General features: G+C 41.2%; 1 protein-coding gene across 1 annotated transcript in view; it reads left to right on the top strand.

Moving 5' to 3' along the window:
• The window catches only part of KIF26B (kinesin family member 26B), a 288,623-nt gene extending 276,782 nt beyond the window's left edge, over positions 1-11,841 (top strand). The window contains exons 13-15 of the mRNA XM_054063280.1: positions 2,187-2,389; positions 4,488-4,638; positions 6,437-11,841. Coding sequence (XP_053919255.1) covers positions 2,187-2,389; positions 4,488-4,638; positions 6,437-6,585 — 503 coding nt within the window. The 3' untranslated portion in view covers positions 6,586-11,841. The remainder of the gene's footprint in view (positions 1-2,186; positions 2,390-4,487; positions 4,639-6,436) is intronic.
• The last annotated feature ends 7,501 nt before the right edge of the window (positions 11,842-19,342 follow it).

Raw genomic sequence — 19,342 nt, 5'->3', positions numbered from 1 at the left:
ATCTGGTGCTTGTGAGTGTTACTGGCTCTAAAAGTTCATGAGCCACAAAGATAGGAAAGACATTGATTTTACACTCAGACAAAATTTGAAAGATTGATCCTGCGAGACACTATGGCCAAAAGACTAAAAAGTATTTTTAAAAGTAATTAATGCCTAAGTCCGTTTGATCTTGAGTGATACTGAAGACGTACTCAGTGCCTTTCACGTTAGTCTTGCTTTTCCTTCTATCAAGATCTGATTCTTCTCCTGATCAAGCATTTTAATCTAGAGCTTAAATGAAATGCATTCGAGGTAGGTGAATGCTGACGCTTCCATTCAGTGGTACAACAGGTCTAAACTAACTCCTACTTGCTGGTATTTGCGAGGCTTCACTTATTATAGCGTGAACTCTGCTTGGCTGCCGTTTCAGTAGTAACACAAGTATGATAGACATCAAAGGAAGGGCAGTCCAGATCTTGGGCTCTTTGGTATAAAGGGGCATTGTAGAGCTCTCTGTCTATCTGTCTTGGCTATGCTCTCCTTGTCTTGCATGGAGTGATATCAGACGCATTCAAATAAAGAGCTCTGTAGACTAGACTTTCTAGCTAGACAGCAAGATAGACCACTCTCACCCATTTTAGAGCTATCTTTTACAAGTTAATTACTGGTTAAAAGTTAATTGCTTTTGGCTTTTAGCACAGACTGCTGCACTCAGAAGTCAATGGGATAAGATGTGATAGTTCAGAAAGCAAAGAAACAGACTCCTGTGAATGAAACTAAAGAATACATTCTTCCTTGCAAATCCAGACATGAGGCAATCATAGATATTTTGGGGGGTGGGTTTTTTTTTTTTTAGCTTTCATTGAAGCACCAGTTGGCAGACATGTTGAAGCTATTTACAGTCAAGTTTCAATAAATGTAGTGCTGGAGATTCCTCTAAATGATTTTATCTTGTTTTTAAAATAAAATCTGCATGATCATTCTGCATCCCTTCCCTGCTGGCATCAGTTTTATTCTTGCAGCCAAGAGTTAATAGTTTCATTCAAACTTGTTGGCTCTGGCTTTTGTTTTTGGTTTCTTCCATCTCTTCTGTTCCTGCTGTCTCCTAGGGGAGACCCTGCAGGAGATGTCAATTACTTTTTTTCTTTTGGTAAATGCAGCCCTTGCTCTGGTTGTATTATACCAAGCAAGGAATTGTAACCAGTTGTTTCTCTTTTTTTGTGTATGTCTGTTCTTTCTTCCCAAAAAAACAGATGCTCGACTTCCTTACCACTACCATCAGGCCAGTAACGTACTTTTTCTCCTTTACTTTACCCTAGGCCCTGACTTGCCAGCTCACATGGCAGATGCTTTCCATATGGCATAGGTTTTGTCAACCACAGTGCATTTTGAGCTGTCTGCTGTGCTGGTATTGTAAAGCAGAGCGGGTGTGCATGAGCACTAGTATTGAAGCAGACACAGTGACTAACCCTTCCGCTAGCCTGTAGTTCCTGCTGCTTTCTTGCCCATCACTAGTGCCACAGTGAGTGCATAAGCGGGAAAAGTTTTAGAAGAATATCCTACGGAAGAGCGACAAGGCTAAAGCGGCTCTGGTACAACAACCAAGCTCAGGTGTACTTACTGCAGGCGTTCTGTCCTCTCTAGTGTTTCTACTGCTCTAGCCAGCCTACAGTGATGGTATACAAAGGACTAGGTGGTGGTATTGGTGCTCAACTCCTGCATAGTAAAAGAACTTGGATATCAAAGATTAAAAACAACACAAAATTGCATCTGCTCTGGAGATGGTCTATGCAAGGCTGGCTACTGCTTGTCCTTAGGCTGTAAGAACCAGCACCGGTAAAGAAATGAGTAAGCAGAGCTAGGGCATTTCCAACCTGCTGCTCTGGCCCTTCATTGGCATGCACACCAAGACCCTGAGCAAAGGGAAGCAGGCACTTTAGAGTACAGAAGCCCTCTGAGGATCAAATGCTGGAATCAGGCACTAAAGAACATCTGAGGATCTGGCTCACCGTGAGTGGGTATAGCACATCACAGCTACAGCTCACTTCAACTTCCATGACCTCCCTGTGATTTTCCTCTGTTTTCTTCTGTGTCTAAGAAAGCTGAATATATATATATATATATATATATATAGTTTATAGACAAATCTGCAGATGGGGCAGAAAGTTAATTGTGTTAACACAAAATGACAATTTCTGCATTTACAGGTTCACAGAGACGGAGGCTTATTCCAGCTTTATCACTTGATACTTCTTCTCCAGCAAGAAAGCCCGCCAACAGCCCAGGGGTCCGCTGGGTGGATGGACCCCTGCGTAGTGGGCAGAGGGGACTGGGGGAACCCTTTGAGATCAAAGTCTATGAGATAGATGATGTGGAGAGGCTCCAACGGCGACGAGGTGGGGACAGCAAGGTGAGTACAGTCCATGTAATCTATCTCCCTCCTCCTAGAGGGTGTAAGAGGGTGAATTCAGATTATGCAGTCAGGAATGTAAGGTTAATTCAACAGGCAGCAAAACCTGTTACCACATTTAAGAAGACTTATGACTCATGCTATGCCTTTGTCATCGTTTAGCCTCACTCGGCCAAATTTCAGCAACTAAAACCGTACAGCTGAGCCTCCACAATCCCCCCTACCCCCCACACACCCTGCAGGGAAAGGGGAAAGGGAAATAAGAGGGAAAAAAATTGTGTTTTGGAAACTAAAACTACAGCTTTAGTGAAATGATAACAATGATAATGAAAATAATTAGAAAAGTAATAAAATATATACAAATATATGAGATTGTGACCCTACCTCATCCCTTGATGACTACACTTCAAGACAAATATTGCGGAGCAGACACCAGGGAATGGGTCTATGGCTAGGAGGGAGCTGGACTCAGGAACTGGATTCAGGAACATATGGATCTGGGGTCAAGAACAACCAGATAGGCAAGTTCCTTACTAGACATTGAAGAGAAGAGAGCGAGACCCTTGTGATCTCTCAGTTTTATACCAAGCATGACATGTATGGGGTGGAATACTCTGTTGGTCAGTTTAGGGTCACCTGCCCTATTTTCCCCTCCTCACAGGTACAGCTCCTTTTCTGCCAGCTTGAGGATGGCCTTGGTTAAGTATAAGCATTGGCCTTCTTGCATACCAGTACTCTATGTTATCACTTTTAGAGAAGAATACTGTCTCAAAACGGTGCAGTTAGCTCTCAGAGAATGCAGTTGCTTACAGCAACTGAGTTAGTCACAAAACTGACTCCATTTTACATCAAACTACAAAAGACTTCTTCTGTACCAGCTCAGCTAATGTACACTGATTGGTACCTTGCATTTTTGCCCCTTGCTTATAGTCTTGGTGGTTCCTATGCTCCAGCATCTCGTCACACGTACCTTTCAAAGTAGCAATAGTGCCTTAAGTGCTTTGATAGCATTGATTTCAGGATAGCTAATGTCTCCTCTCTAACAAAGTTGTCAATCCCAGGTATCCAAACTTTTGAAAAGACCAGGGAATTGTAAGGGTCAGCTCTTGAGAGGTGTAACTGGGAAGAGTATCTGAAGTTGGTGAAAGAGCACCAGTATTAGAGTAAATGAGGATGTAGAGTTTGCAATTATTTTAAGGCACTTTTTCTTCCTAGCCCTGTCTCATGGTCAGACTGTTTGTGATGTTGTTCTCTGATATGATTTTGTGTGGAAAAGATACGTCACTTGTTGGTGTGGGCTTTCCACTGCACTTCACTCAGACAGCAGATTTGTCTGCAGAGCAGAAGGCAGAATAGGGTTAGGGCCTTCACACATGCTTGGAGGAGGATAGTTTTTATATTGGGATTGCTCCCACGCTAGCAGGAGTAGCGTAGACCTTATCATGGGCTCACGTGCTGCACGTCTTGATGTCTGCCACCCCTCTGAAGTCATGTGAGGCCAGGCTGGGTGTCTCCAGACAGCACTGCACCCTGGTCTGTTACTGTGCCTCACTTCTTTACAGAAACTATATCATCTTTAATAATATTGTGAATTGCTAGAGTTTTTCATAACACAATCCCTTTGTTTAAGGATGTTTTAGAGTTGATATTGCTACCAGTTCTCTTATTTTATAATGACTACTGCATTTCTTATGCACTAAGCACAAAGATGGATTTAGAATTCTAATGCAGCAAGCAATGGATTTCCTTCTCCCAAGAGCTTAGATTTTCTCAGCCAAAGTTCTGGTGACAAAAACCAGAAATGTTTTGCTACAGTTAATTTGATTTCAAGATGCTGCCTGTTATTAATTATTATAGTTTATTATTAACTATCATTGCAAAGTCTCAAAAGCTCACTGATGGAAAACATAAAAACCAAACAAAAGCAATAAAAATAAAACAGATGATTGATAGATTATTTCATGCAGTGATTCATACTATTCCAGAGTAAATGGCTCATTATTAATATTGTGATTGGAAGATCATTTGACTGAATGAATCTGGTTATTTCTTCTCCTCTTCACCTATTCCTTCCCTGCTCCTTTTTCCTCGTTGGCAGGAAGTAATATGTTTCAATGCCAAGCTGAAAATCCTGGAGCAGCGCCAGCAGAGAATTGCTGAGGTCAAGGCCAAGTACGAGTGGTTAATGAGAGAACTGGAGGTGACCAAACAGTACCTGATGCTGGATCCTAATAAATGGCTCAGTGAATGTAAGCACATCATTTTATTGCCTGGACTTATAAGTGTCCTTCGGTTTATTTTGGGGGGCAGTGCAGGGGAGCAGGAACGGTGATGGAGGTGGGGGGATTGGGGAGAATAGAAATATTTGCTAAGAATCAGATGTGAGCTACTGTGCCTGTAAACTAAAATGAACCAACATATGACCTAAAGGCAAGTTTAGATTGACTGTATTTCTAGAACTCGTCCCTATAATTCTTATTAAATGTTGACAGTAGAACTCAACAATCTTTTTTTTGTCTGAAAGCTGGATGTTGAAATTGTACAGCATTGTAGTAGTGAATATTGCCATTGGTAGATTAACGTTCATGCGTTTCAGTCCACAGCTCCTGAAAATGAGATTTTTTTGGCCTCAGATCACTGAGACATACAAGCAATATTATAAATCTGCTCTTCTACCACAAAATAACACTGTGGAGCAAACTTGTCCCTTGGCACCAGTGGGTTTACATGAAAAATGAATTTGGCCCATTTTTTGTAACTATATATCTATAAAGTTCAGAGAGCTTATAGGGCATTCACATTCAAAGGAAGGACCTCTACACCTCAAAGTAAAAAAGATAGAGAGTACTGCAGTAATTGTACAGCAAATTTTAGTATTAGCAAGCAAAGGAGTTCACATTAAAGAATTATAGAGAAAAAATTAATTTCAATTTATTTAGCATAATTGCAGGTGGAAAAAGGAGGTCATCTGGTGTGTTCTCTTAAAGCAAGCACCCTAACTCTTTCTTTGATGGCTGGAAAACAACCACAACGTATGTTTCAGGAATGCTATTAAGGAAGAGAGGTAAAAAGGGCAGATTTAAAAGGAGCTGAGAATTTGCCATACATTGCCTTCCACTTACTGTGTGATGCCCTTGCTTCTGATTCCAGTGTGATAAATTCGGAAAGCCTAAAGGGTGGTATAGACCTCGGGGACCAGATAAGATGGGAAGTACTGGCTCAGACAATGTATCTCACACTTGGATTCCACAGAAGCTGCTGCCAGCTCATCTCTGGCAACATAAAGGCACCTACAGTGAAGGTGATTGATGTGTACACCTTCTCTTGCCACTGTTGAGTGAGTGGTGTAGTGAGAATCATATGGAACAGGGAGACATATGAGGAGTAAGGAGGTTAGAGGTTGGTTGCTAACTCCGAGTTCTGAATTCAGCAAAGGACTTGTCCTTCCAGGGCAGAAGACCTACTTAAATCCCTTTCTAATCAGCAGAATGTGTGAGACAGTCAGTACATTTCATATACGTGTCCTGAATAGGGCTGACTTTAGTATGTGCTTAGCACTCAGAATTTGCTTAAGCATGGAGTTAAGGCAGGTGCTATATGCAAGCAATCAAAACCATTATAAACATATTTAAGTTGGCCTGTTTTACATCTTATTGCTGAATTCCCCATTATGTTCAAACTGTGTGCTCCTTATGGACATGAAGGTAAACCTGAAGCCAGGTGTTTTGTGCCAGCCAGTTCCGGTGGCTTTTCTCGGGGAAAGATATTGGAGTTTGGCCAAAGGCATCTGCAATTCTGGAGAGGATGGTAGAGCGTATCTCTCAAGAAAGAATCTAATGCAATCTTAACCTATTGTTCACTATCAGAAAGCTGTTGTGCAATTTTAATAGCCATTAAACAGAAAAGGGAAATTTTCATGACAAAGACAAGCCAAAGATAATGTTATATGAAGTACCGGTGGCTTTAAAGACTTGTATTAACTCTGCCTCTCCCACCAACCAGCACTGGGTTTTTCTTTTTCCTATGTCTGTATTTTCTTTCCCACAGTTGATCTGGAGCAGGTATTTGAGCTGGATTCTCTGGAATACCTGGAGGCCCTAGAATGTGTGACTGAGCGTTTGGAAAACCGTGTCAACTTCTGCAAGGCCCATCTCATGATGATCACCTGTTTTGATATAACCTCTAGACGCCGATAAAGAATGAACCTCAAAAGAATTTCAATGTGCATCTTTGCCATCCTCCTTTCTCCTTCTGAATAGCATCCCAAAGACAACAGAATGAGGATGAAGGTTGGAGTCAAGTCTCAACTGTGTGTATGAGAGATTTGCTTTACTATACAGAAGAGCAGTATTAAAAATACCCAAGATGATCATGAAAAATGGAGATATAAGCTTGTTGATTCTCTTAGCCTAAAAGAGCACTTTGAGGAACCTTTAAGGACATGTCTGTAAATAAGAACTGGTGGCAGAAGACACTTCTTTCCCTAAGTTAGCTGAGGGAGGAAGAAGGGTGGTTGTAGGACTTCCATTGAGAGGTTCATTAAAAGAAAACCTATCCAGAAAAACTGTTTAAGTGCCTTGCAAATCTTTATTATCCAAACATTTATGTTCATACTTTATTGTGTACAGATGGTGCTAGTCAAGAAAAGAAAAAGGAAAAAAACAAACACACTTTTGAAATGTATTTACAGCTTGTTTTTCTCTTGGTGTTTTCTCCTATTTCAGACTTGCTGTTTCTAAGTAACTTGTGTTTGTAGAGATATTTCCTAATCAGTACAACATATGAATAAATGTTAACTGTCTTTTCTTGTTACTAGAGTAAGGCCACTCAAAGAGAGATTCAACTTTGAAACAAAAAAAAATATATATATTTCTAGCAGTGAGTGACATTTGCTTCTATGTTCTTCTCTACTGTCTTATATGCTGGAGGACACAGTAATTTTCCCATCTTGTAGGTTCTGCAGTGTATGAGAGATGAGAGGTGACATTACCATGAAGTAAATATCTTTTCCATTTGATCTAACCCCATAACTTGTTTTCTTTTTCCTGTATTTTTTAGCTTTATATGGGTTAGAGTTATGCATGAAGAGGCACTTGTATCCTGATCCCTTTCTTTGGTGCTAATAACTTGCTGGAAAATATTCTTTAGGCTGAGGGTTTCCATGCTTCTCAGTCCAAAAATGAGTGATTTATTCTGTGTTTCTTTCTTGAGACTATGACTGATAAAATTTAGCTTCACCTCTTTTTGACATATACCACTGGAAAACAGGTTTTGGCTGCTTTTGGTCCCTGTCACAATCTGTTCAAAGTCACAGAATTACCTGAGAAGTACGGGCTTTGTTCAGCTCAGTTAGTCTGGAAATAAGCAGGAGTTATGAGTGAGTGGATATAGCACTTCATGTTGGCTGTGGCATTTTCCTTAACACTCAAATACTGAAGCCATAGGAAAATTTACATTGACATTAAAAAGACGGTGGTCTGTGCCTCAATGCACATTCAAATGTTCTACTTGTTTCCATCTCTATCTACAAAACAGTACATGGGAAAGAACATCCTTTGTATTTCTTTAAGAAATGTGCAAAATCTGCATTTTAATTATGTATAAGCATGAAGAATCATTTTCTTGAATTAGGTTTCTTCTTCTATATTAGAATAAGCCCGTTCACAGAAATTCCTCTCTCATATACACTTGTGCTACTCTCCTGTTGCTTATGAGAAAATAAGAGCATCATTGAACATATACTCAGTATGCATCAATTTATTGCTGTACTTAAGTGCAACTCTTCTTTTACCTGCACCATCATTTTCATGCCTGAGATACTGTTTTTCTAGTTGTTAGCTTTTTTAAAAAAAAGAGATAGAAATAACATTTATATAGTTCTTTTTTTTCGTGTTTCTTCTAATACTCTACAGCTTGTGCTAACAAGTCTTATTCATTCTATTAGCCTTGTTGCTGGATTTTGTAGAAGATCTTTTTTACATCCAGTAGGATTATTTGCAGGGAAAAGAAGTCCTATATGAAAGTTTCTTTCTAGTCTATTCCAGAGCATTTTCCTATCATGAAATTCATATTCCAAGTAAGTATTAAAGACATAGGTCCCATCTCTCTCTCTCAAGGCAAGCAAAACCCTCTGACATCTTCCCCACCCTTCCAAATGATGTGATTTATCTACCTTTGTTTCTCTTTGTAATGATTTCAGTAGTGCTTGTTATGTATTAGTTCTGTTGAAGCCATCTCTTCTCAACATCACCCTATGAATTCATTACAGTTCCACAGAGCCATGGGAATCATCTCTGCAGTTTTGTGCTGGATGAAAACCTAACACCCTCTCTTTATGGGCTTAGTCCCATAGAACCCCAGATACATGCTGTCACGGACAAGAGAGAAACTTCCACAGCCAACAATCATCTCTCGCTCACCTTCATCCCCAGGCGACCTGCACCGCTCTCACCTGTGACACTGCGCTAAGCCTGTCTCCCAAGCCACTTCCCTACATTCAAGGAAGGTCAGCCCACCTCCTACCGCGAACTGTGCATATAAAGTTAAATGTTGCCTTCTTTCAGCTTAAGGATTTCTTAAAATGTGTTTGCTGGAAGTTGGTCATTGGTTAATTGGGATGTATTGTCCTTCCTCTGCTGAAAACTAGCAGCCCAAAATGGGCACGTTAAGGTCCAGGGGGACCTGATGGGATAGTAAATGGCAAGCAGTACAGTAAAATTAAAAACATGCACTTGATAGAAAGTGGAATCTTAGTAAATGGTGCATGCACAGAATGCATTATTACCCCACTCACATAGTTTGAGACTTACAGAGAAGTGGTGATGTTTCTGTAAACCAAATGGATGCATTTCAGAGCTATTGTAGAATATCTATTATGTGTAATATTCCTCAGCATCATTAACTCAATTTCATTGCCTCTAGATTTGGTTCCTTTGTAGATTAGGAAGCACAACAAAAAGTGCCTCTATCTACCCACTGTTTTAAACAGTAAGAGCACGTTTGCCTTCTTTGTCACGATGGACCAAAATTAATTCCTGAAACCAAATGGATTATGCCAAGCAGTCATTTGGCATACTGAAAATTATCTATTAACCAAGCAGAATTGCAGTCTTTACAAATATATGATTTTTGAGGATTTAATTAGGGTAGCCATTAACACTCCCATCATATACTACTAGCATTCATACTAATAGTAAAATCCATACTAATCTTCTCTTTTTTGACTTCGTGTCTGTGCGTTTCAGAATTTGCCACTTTTAGGAATCGTGGTGGCTTAATGCATAAAAAGGGAATAAAATTTATGGAGTTTTGACATCTGTGAGATGTTTTCTGTTTGGAAATAGCTTTTTACTTCAGTATTTATATTATTATACTTCAAATGTCCACAAAACAGGTAATTAAAAGCAGCAGGAACATATTATGAAATTTGTCTTAGTCTGCAGTAGCCAGCATTTTACAGAAGACCCATATACTTCCGCAAGTCATCCAGGACTTCCCATTCTTTAAGCAACTGCCAGAATAATGCTGGTTTTATGCTGATTTTTTAAAAGGCATCAAGTTGCTCAAAATACACAAGAGCAATGTGAGTGTAATGCTTAATAGTTTTGATGTTCAGAAATCAATCTTATTTCCCTTGTAGGAAACAACAATGTTAATGTAATCAGGTTTGAAGGTTAATTCTTTGTTTGTGTGCATTAGCAGGAGTTCACAGTTCTTCATTGCCTGGTTGTGCGATGGCTGCAGAATAGCACCTCTGCGCTGCACCCGCACGGCTGTGCTCGGGCAGCTGGGCGGCAGTTTGGGCTTCATTCCGAGAAATTGGCCAATGTGAACCTTACTTATACATGAGACAGAAGTTGCTTTATACCTACAAATTCCATCAAAACCTTAGGCTGGAAGGTTTGGCTGTGATCTGGATTCAAGCATCCCGCTGGTCTGCGTGAGCTCTTGCAGTGGGCAGAAAGCCACAGGTTGCACATCCACCAACTCGTGTGCTGGGTCGTTTATTAGCCCAGAGGGCGTGGGAGAGCCCTAGGGTGTTATAATGATACATATCTTTTCCTCTGCCTCAAAATTGGTATTTGCCTCAAAACGATTCAATTCATTCAGGTCTAAGCAATCAGATGTATTATTTCACAGAAACACAAGGCAGGAAACTAATACTCAGGCTCTCCTTTCTTAGGTTTTTGCAGGGTCCATTCTCATCTCACCTGTGCTGGTGTAACTACGGCATAATTGTGTTAAGCATCAGGAGATTTATAGCAGAGAAAACCAAGTTGCGAGGAAGAGGAAAATTTGTCCACCTGCTACCACTTTGGGTATTTACTGTGCTGTTAGTTATATAGTGGAAGAATATACTCCTCTTATGCATTTGATACCCTTCATTTTTGCCTAAGGCCATGCACAGGGCTGTCACTGAATATTTGCTGGCTTAGATCCAGTCTTGGAAGACTCCCAGTGCCACACAATGTAACTTCTGAAACTTGGAGCTGCATAAAACTAACTGGTGAAGAGCAATAGCCTGATACTCTGACATGAATGCAAGCTGAGTGGAAGCTGCAGATAATGTACAAGAAAGGATGAAAGATACACACTGGTATCTTTTTTCTTTCATCTCTGAACATGGCAATTACAGAGGCAGAAAGCTGGGTGTGATGCTGCGAGTAATGCACATCAAGTCTCAAGCTTGCTCACAGGACAAACAGTCTTGAAGTGTGTTTTTGGTTTTTTTTTTTTTTGCATCAGTCTCAATAATATGGCTTGTCTTAAAATAGCAATTATTACCCTTGGCATGGAATTCAAATTTTATGACAGCTGGAGGATGTAGGCTCTTTTACAAACATTTGTGATTTTGTTGCATCTTTTTCTTTTCTGGAGCTAAAATAAATCATAAAAATAAAGTGTATATACATACAGACAGATGTGTATGTACACAGCCTGAGACAGTCCTCTCACACATTATTGTGAAGAGATGGCATAGCTGTTCACAAATGACAACAACATCACTTTCTCTTCCTTGTCCAAGAAGTACCTACAAAATCTTTCTTGCACTCAGTAGGATGAAGCTGACTTGTGCCACACTACAGGGGAAAATTTATGCTTGAAACATTTTTGAAGGCTTCTTTTAAACGTCTTTTCTTCCGCGTATTCTTCAGCCTTCAGTGCCAAGTTATGGCAATTCCCATGTAGAGGCAGTCACTGAAACATTAATGTCTCTAGAAATAATCCTAATGAACTACTCTATATTTCAGGATGTTCATGAATTTAAGCTATTTTACATTCATGGCTGTTAAATACCACAATTTCTGCACATGCATGAGGCATACAGCATAGTTACATCAGTTGAAACCCTGGACTCTTAAGTCTCATGAGCTTTCTGTCTAGTCCTAAGAGTTTTAAAATTGTAACTTGAAGCTTCTACATTGCAGATGCAAATGTGGTTCTCATAAACCAGACCCTCTGATGCCAGTTATTATGGAAGGGACGGTTGCACAGCATCAGGGGTGCACCAGCTCACTGCAGAGATCAAAGCATTCGTGTCACTAATTACCGACAGGAATGGGTGATGACCATACAGAGAGATGCTTTTTCTCAAATCTATTGGTGAATGACATACCTTGCTTAATCCTGATGCCCTCGCAGCCTGTGCTTTGTTATTCCATAGGCTTTTGCAGTGGTGACACCCAGCAGTTTTTGGGGACACAAGGCTGGCTGTTGCTAGCTATTGCTAGATTTGGAACAGGTTTCCAAATAACTATGGCAAACAAAACTGTGAATGATTTGTCAGTGCAAAGTTAATAATCTTTCTTTCTTGCCTTTATTGTGCGCTCATCCTGGGGTTATCTGAGCTTCCATACCTGCTCTTGGAAATAATAAACTGTTTTATTATTGTCTTTATCTTTTCTCATTCTCCTTCTCAAATGTAGCACCCTTATCCTCACCCCATTGAAATCAATACAAATTTTGCCACCAGCTTCATGGACAGCAGACTTGTGCTCACTTATGCAATGTTTTGAAGCTTACAAAGGGCATGATTATTCTGCAAAGAATGGAGGTGCTGAAAGTGAAATAGTAGCATTCATATATAATATTGCAAAGCACCTTCAAAACCCTCCTGGTCAGGAAATAAAACATAACCCAAACCATCTTACTTTGAGTGGCCCTACTTAAGTATTGAGCAAACTTTATAATAATGGTAATAAATTGGTGCTTGAGGCAGTTTCAGCTATATTACATATTCTCTATATACTATAGATATGGATGTATTCTTCCTCTATATTGTATATGTATGTGTGAGAGTATTTACATATAGCACACATACATATATGTTTTATGTATGCATAGAGACTAACTTTTCTAAGTTTTACTTTTTTCCCTGTCATAGCTGAAACTGCTGGTTACTAACATCCACATCATATTCTATGTATGAAGGATATAATTTATTTGTAAACTCAGGATGTTCTTGTTTTATAGAGTTGCTTGTATTTTATAATTTATTTACACATCATGGTTGGAAATGCTTATCTAAGTGCTATGCATTGAAGTGTATGTTTGCTAAATCCATTTCACTCTGTCTGTGGCTATGTTCTTTCTCATTATAAAAGTGGTATAAAACAGGGCTAAGGAGGAAACAAACTGATGGATAAAGAACTGACGCTGGTCTCACCAGTGGGCAATTCCAGAAGAGGATGTACCAGTAGCAGATATATATATATATATTTTATCAACTAAATTTAATGGAAAAAAAAAAAAGAAAACAGCATGAAGACCAGTTAAAAATGTGGAAAGTCACAGCCATTTCCAAGTTGGTCAACGAATGCATTGAGCCTTTTGCCATTAAAATTGTAAAGTCTATTGTTTGCTGGCTAAAAAATATCCCTTTTGTGGTATGAGATGTGAAACATTGTCAAAAATATGATGTCTGGAAAAAAAAATCAAACTATAGTGGCATTAAATGTTTACTTTTATCTTACCAATATATCTGCCTCCTCCTCCTGACTATTTCACTTTGGATGAGGGCGTTTAGGAAATGACAAAAATGGTACTTTTGACCCACAACAATATGTACTATTATAATAGTGAGAGTGATCAAGATCAAACCTGAAAAGAAAACAACCAAAGAGGTTCTACCCAGCAAGTATTGCTGAGCAGCAAATTCACTAGAAAAACAACAATAAGGAATTGCAGGGTTTGGTAACAATGAAAAAACATTACAACCAAGCATAGCAGCATTAGCTCTTCCCCCACTCATCTCCAGAAACAGCAAGAAAACACAGTCATGGGCTCTAAATTTGTGAGGCTTTTACATATGCTGGTTACACATATGTGCCTCTCCATATTAGCAGGGGTTGCTCCATCGGCATCTGTGAGCCAGGGAAAAATTTGAGACCAAATGAATGATAAAAATATATTTATAAGTGTAATTTTTTTCATCACCTCCAGTAACTATGTCAAATTCCCCTTGCCCGCCATGCAGGTATATAAAACACTATAAGTATACTAAAAGGAGTTTGTGTCCTTTACTCATGCTTGTCTCTCAGAGGAGCAATGGTAGCAGGTTCAGCTGAGTCTTTGCTAAGGTGCACACAATTCTGCTTGGTTTTTTGCTCACATTTGTGGTGTTTCCTGTTGATAATTGAGAGACAACCTCACTTGTAGAGCAAGATGTAAATTAGCTGGGCAAATCTCAGATGCCCCTTGACACTTGCGTAAGCCCTGATAAGTATACAGTGCTCTTCCCATTGGAAGAAAACAATGAATCTTATTTCTGGAGAAGAGAAGAAAGGAAATGCTTTAAAATCTCCTTGAAAACACGTCCTATGCTGGCAGGTGATTCCCTCACTTGCCATGCTTTGGGCAGGACATGTTAGTATGCTAACTGTCTAAATATTTGATTGACAAGTTGGTAAGCATTTAAAATAGTCCTTTCTTCCATCTTGCTGTTATCCTAGCTCAGTGGCAGAGCGCACAGTCACAGTGACAGGGATGTAGGTAATTGCAGTGACCGGCTCTTATGAACAAAAACTATTGAGGTGGCTACACAAGCACAGGCTGGCACGTATCGAAATGGTGGAGATGAGGGAGTTTCTCCGCTCCCATTTCTCCTCTCCCAGCAGCAAAACCTGTGACTGCAGTACTACCCTAGCTGTTGCCCCTAGGCCAGTGAATTTACGTGCTGGTGCCTTTCCACAGTAGCTGTAAATGAAGATAAACAGCCATTTCTTTCATCTGTGGGCTGTTCAGAATAGCTCCGATTTGCTCTAAAGCGCTAAAAGGCTTATTGCCTATTTTTGAGGTAATTTATCTTCATTGCTGTTATCATGCAGCCACATCAGTATTAAAGAGCCCAAAGTGCCTTACAGTGACAAAAAAACCCAGAGAAAAATGGATTAGCTCAAGTCCTGGACTTTGTCTGAGGCAGAACTGATGGTGAGGAGTTCTATATGAGCTGAAAGCAAAATCAATTCACTCTTGGCCAGTTCTGAAGCCCTAAAGATGTCAGTGCTGTACACCCCCATTTTGGGGCAAGACCACCAGTAAAGATTTTGGGCATGGAGCAAAAGGAGGGGCTTCCACCTGGCAAAAGGCTGATCTCCTTACAAGCCCTGCTTGAAATTGTTGGCACTTCTTGTAAACTAATGCCCTGGACGTGACCAAGTCTTCCCTTGTCTATCTTTGATGCCAATAACTTGCTAGACTAAAAATCAAGAGATTTAGTGTGAGAACCAACCCGACAGGCCTCATCTCCTTGCAGGGCCCTGGACAAGCTCCACAGCTAAGGGAAAAATAGGAGAAAGGCAAGCAGTTGCTAAAGTTGGTCCCTCTCCCATGCCTGCCTGCAAAGCATTGAGGGTCCCAGAATCTCACCCTCATTTTGGTTGGCAGCACAAACAGCCTGGAAGCTGCCGAGGGAGGGAATAAAATTGAGCTCACAGTCTCTGAGATGAACACAAAATTAATGTTTAGTTCCTCTAGAAAAAGGCCATCTGTGAGTGTATTTTATGTTTTATGTTATCTGTTAGTATTTTTGACAGTTGCCAATCTGGCAGTCTGGGATGCTGACATCTGCTATTTAACCACTGAACAACATTGTACAGGCTGTGACCACATGAATGCTCTACGTTGCTCCAAGACCACTTTCATAACCTCCAAAAGCAAGTAGGTGGCTTGGAGATCCCATCTGCTCTCCCTTCAAAAACCCTGGCAAATGCTGACCTGGGAAAAGCTCTAAAATGGCCAAAAATTGTCCATCTCCAGTGGACACTTTTCTAGGGAAAGGACCTGCATTCATTTTCATATATGTTTACGTGCATCTCTTCTGCGGATGTTTATCGCACAGGTTTGGCATCCCTGCTTTGTATCAGATTGCAGGTTTCATGCCAACCAACTGGCAGCTAAATGTATGCAGCTGTGTAGATTTGGCACACATCCGTATTTCCATTTCTATGTCTTAGAGACCCATATGCAGCCAGACGCATAGGTGCATTGTGTGAGACTCAGGGCTTGCTGCAGAGATTCCTGTAACACCACTAGCAATGGAGGACTTCTGTCACTCACTTTAAAATGAGAAGGGACTCTCCTTTTCCCTGTCTCATCCCTGCTCATCTTCATTCTCTGAATGACTAGAAACCTGTGAGATGGGGAGAAAAAACGACGTTATTCTACATGTAATTTGTCAAAAGATGAATTGCAGATTGTAAAATAAAGCAGAGAGGGGAGGGAAGCACACAAGGCACCCTGCTGACTGGGCTCTGCTCTGCATACTCCTCCACACTGGCACCGTTGGATGATCTGTGCAGCTCAGCACGTCTTCTTGCAAACTGTCCCTTGGAGCTTGCCCAAAGAAAGAGCACTCGGCGGTGCTGAAGGAGTAGCAGGGCTTTTATCTGCCCTGTCTTTCAGTGCCTGCCGATGCACAGTGGCCCAGCTCGCTCCCATCTCTGTGCTTTAGCTGGATGCCCGTGTTGTGTTGGACACAACTATGAAGAGAGTAATGGCAGCTGCAGGAAGATTCACAGCCTTGTTTTTATTAAAGAGCAAGCTGCCAGCTCCTAAAGCATATTTGATGGGAATCTCACAATACCCAGCAAACAGCACCATGGGAGCCAAGCAAGACACTGTAAACATAATTTTCACCTTATTTCCAAGGACAATGGAAAGCATTGCAATTCTGCAAATAATGAGAAAGATAACAGTGTGGCTCCTCGTCTGTGGCTGGTGAGTTATGCTGCCTCCAGGGGCTGGGATAGCTGGGACTCACCTCTGCCCTGAGTTACCAGAGGCTCTATCAATATTTCCAAAGGTTACTTATAAAGCCATTAAGATGCTGTGAAATCCACAGAAAAGCTTCTGGACAGTGTCTAAGCCCAGGCATTGCAGTCTTTACATCCATCAGACTCCATTCTTTCTGCTGGTGAGCTCAAAGCAATGGGAGTACTAACGCTAGTCTGCTTGACAATTAGCATTGCAGTGGCAAGAAGTAGTTTGCAGACTAGGTCGGTCGCAGGAATGAACACTATGTGCATACTAAATAAATCTTTAGTCTAGCAAGATGGCTTCACACCTGAAATTTTTGATGGGCATGCAGTTAGTGTGAGTGCACAGGTGCACTGAAGTACTTCCACAGTGAAAAAAATGTTCTGGGATTCATTTCTCCAGGCAGTAATATCGCCTAGACATTTGTGACTTGTTCTGTGAACAATTTATTCATTGCCTCCCTGAACAATTCCTGTATTGTGTTTCTGTCCTGATAACAGTTTGATTTCTGAATTTTTCCATATGTTTACAACATACATTGGTCCAAGAGCCAGATTTCCCAGCTCTCTGTGGCAAGTTCGTTTAGACGTACAAGTCAAAGTATGTAGCTTCCCTAGCAGGTCATTGGAAAGCGACTCAATTTCTTATGAAGGTACTTCTGAATTGGTTGTTTTCCCCACTGTATCTCACACAGACAGTAGGACAGTGATGCTGCCTGTGCACAACCCCACGGTATGTCCCACTGCACTGTGGTTTCAGACTTGTCCTCCAGTCTGTATCTGAGGCCAGTTCTTTGGGACTGGGGACAAGGCAACTTTACTCTGCAGAAAAGCAGGAACGGGGGGACACAAGGAGGTGGCAGAACCAGTTCAGGTCCATGGAGGTGAGTTGTCACAATTTTAGACCAGAGAAATATTAGGTGAGTTATAGAAAGGATGGACTCGATGGTACTTCGCTTGCTCCTATGAAGGCACAGGACGTGCGGTGGCAGCACCCCACTGGAGGCCTGTGACAGAGACACTGTTGGGAGTAATTTTTTTCACACTGGAAGCAGAAAGTCAAGGCTACCTATGAAGATTTGGGATGTTTTTTTCCTTCCTCAGATAGAAACTCTATATAAAATTGACCCTTACGCTAAGCCATTTTGACCTCTTCATAAGCTACCACCATAAAGTGTAGAGGCTGTCATACTGCCTTATCTTGCTGGGACTGTAAACCTTTGAGCTTTAAATTCCCTCTGTGACCCTAGAAATTCTTCCCCAGCCAAGGCACAGTAGGTCTTTTTTTCTTTTTCAAAGAACATCCCAAGGTAACTTAGAATTAAACCTGAAATAACTGAAGTGTTTCAGATGGGAAAGCTCTAAACCCATTTCTCTAAGAAGTCACACATCTGACCTCAGCCTAGAAGCTTTTCTGGCTGCACTGGCTGGCCAGAAGTTGGTTTACTTCCTTGTGGATGCTTCATGCAGTGAGGTTTTTGCTACTAGAAAAGTCATACAAAGACTGAAGTGTATGACAGGGCTGGGTGAAGTCTGGCACACAGGCACTTGTGCCAAATCTGGGCTTCGCTGCCTGGGAACACCTGGAGGCTTGAGGCTCTTCAGGATTTCCACCATTTGCATCTGGCATCCTGCTTAGGCTTTTTCATGGGAGTTGCAGGTGGTAGAGGGAATTCAGGGCTAATGAAGACAAGGTCACTTTCCTCAGCTGCCTTTTGCAACCTCTCCCTCCATGGGTGTTGCCAGGCTGTAAAGCTCCGTTCCACAAAACAGCTGAGCTTGACTCCATGCGACCCTCGTGCAAGGCTTTGGGTGAAGGCAGATGGTGCCAGACTTGTCCTGGATCAGCTGGCACCAGGGAGGGACAGGCACACAAAAGCAGCTGTGATCCAAAGTCAACATTGTCGTTGAAGGCTTGTCCTGCTCTAACTGTCATTCTCCAACATTTGCCAAGAGTGAAGAAGCAAGGTAAACATTTCCATGTTCCTTCAGAAATTACTGTTTTGGATTTTTTTAATAGAGGTTCTTGCTCTCTGTTTCCTCTCTCTTCTCCTCCCAACAAAAGCTAGATACTTGACATCTTTTTGCAAGGGTAAAAGCTCAAGAACTTCACGGTCAATGGCCCCTGATGAGAGGCTCACCCCTGTCAGCAGGACACAAAGCAGGCAGTGGGCAAGGCACCGGCTTTCTTGCCGTGCAGAGTAGTGAAGCAGGAAGCACTCTGCAGCTCATGAAACATTCACCACAGCATGAGGTGGAGGGCCTCAAGAAGTGCCCCAAGGAACCTTTCTCTTGTATTGTGAAAAAAACCCACAATATGCATATTCACAGTGAGAACAATCAGTCATTAGAATAATCTCCCCATGGAAGTGGTAGCTTCCCCAACACTGGATAGGGTGCTGGGCCATCTTGTCTGATCATGGTTTTGCCAAGAATTGTTGGACCAGATGATCCCTGAAGGTCTCTTCAAACCTGATATTCTGTGATTCTATAACTTTCTGATCACGCATGGTAAAAAGGAAAGAGGTCCAGGCTGAAGCCTGCCTGGGTTGTGGGCTAGATTTGAGTAAGTCTATAAGTCAGCTGAGCTCTAAACCTATGTTGTTTCTGAAGTTCCATAAATATCAACCAGGGTCTTGTTGGCAAATTGGTCTTTTTCCAGCTCATGCACAGCACAAGCTCCTTGTTCCTGTCAACC

This window comes from Cuculus canorus, chromosome 3, assembly GCF_017976375.1.
Source record: "Cuculus canorus isolate bCucCan1 chromosome 3, bCucCan1.pri, whole genome shotgun sequence".
Lineage (NCBI taxonomy): Eukaryota > Metazoa > Chordata > Aves > Cuculiformes > Cuculidae > Cuculus > Cuculus canorus.
The sequence above is the reverse complement of the archived record's forward strand: the minus strand, read 5'-3'. Positions and strand labels throughout refer to the sequence as shown.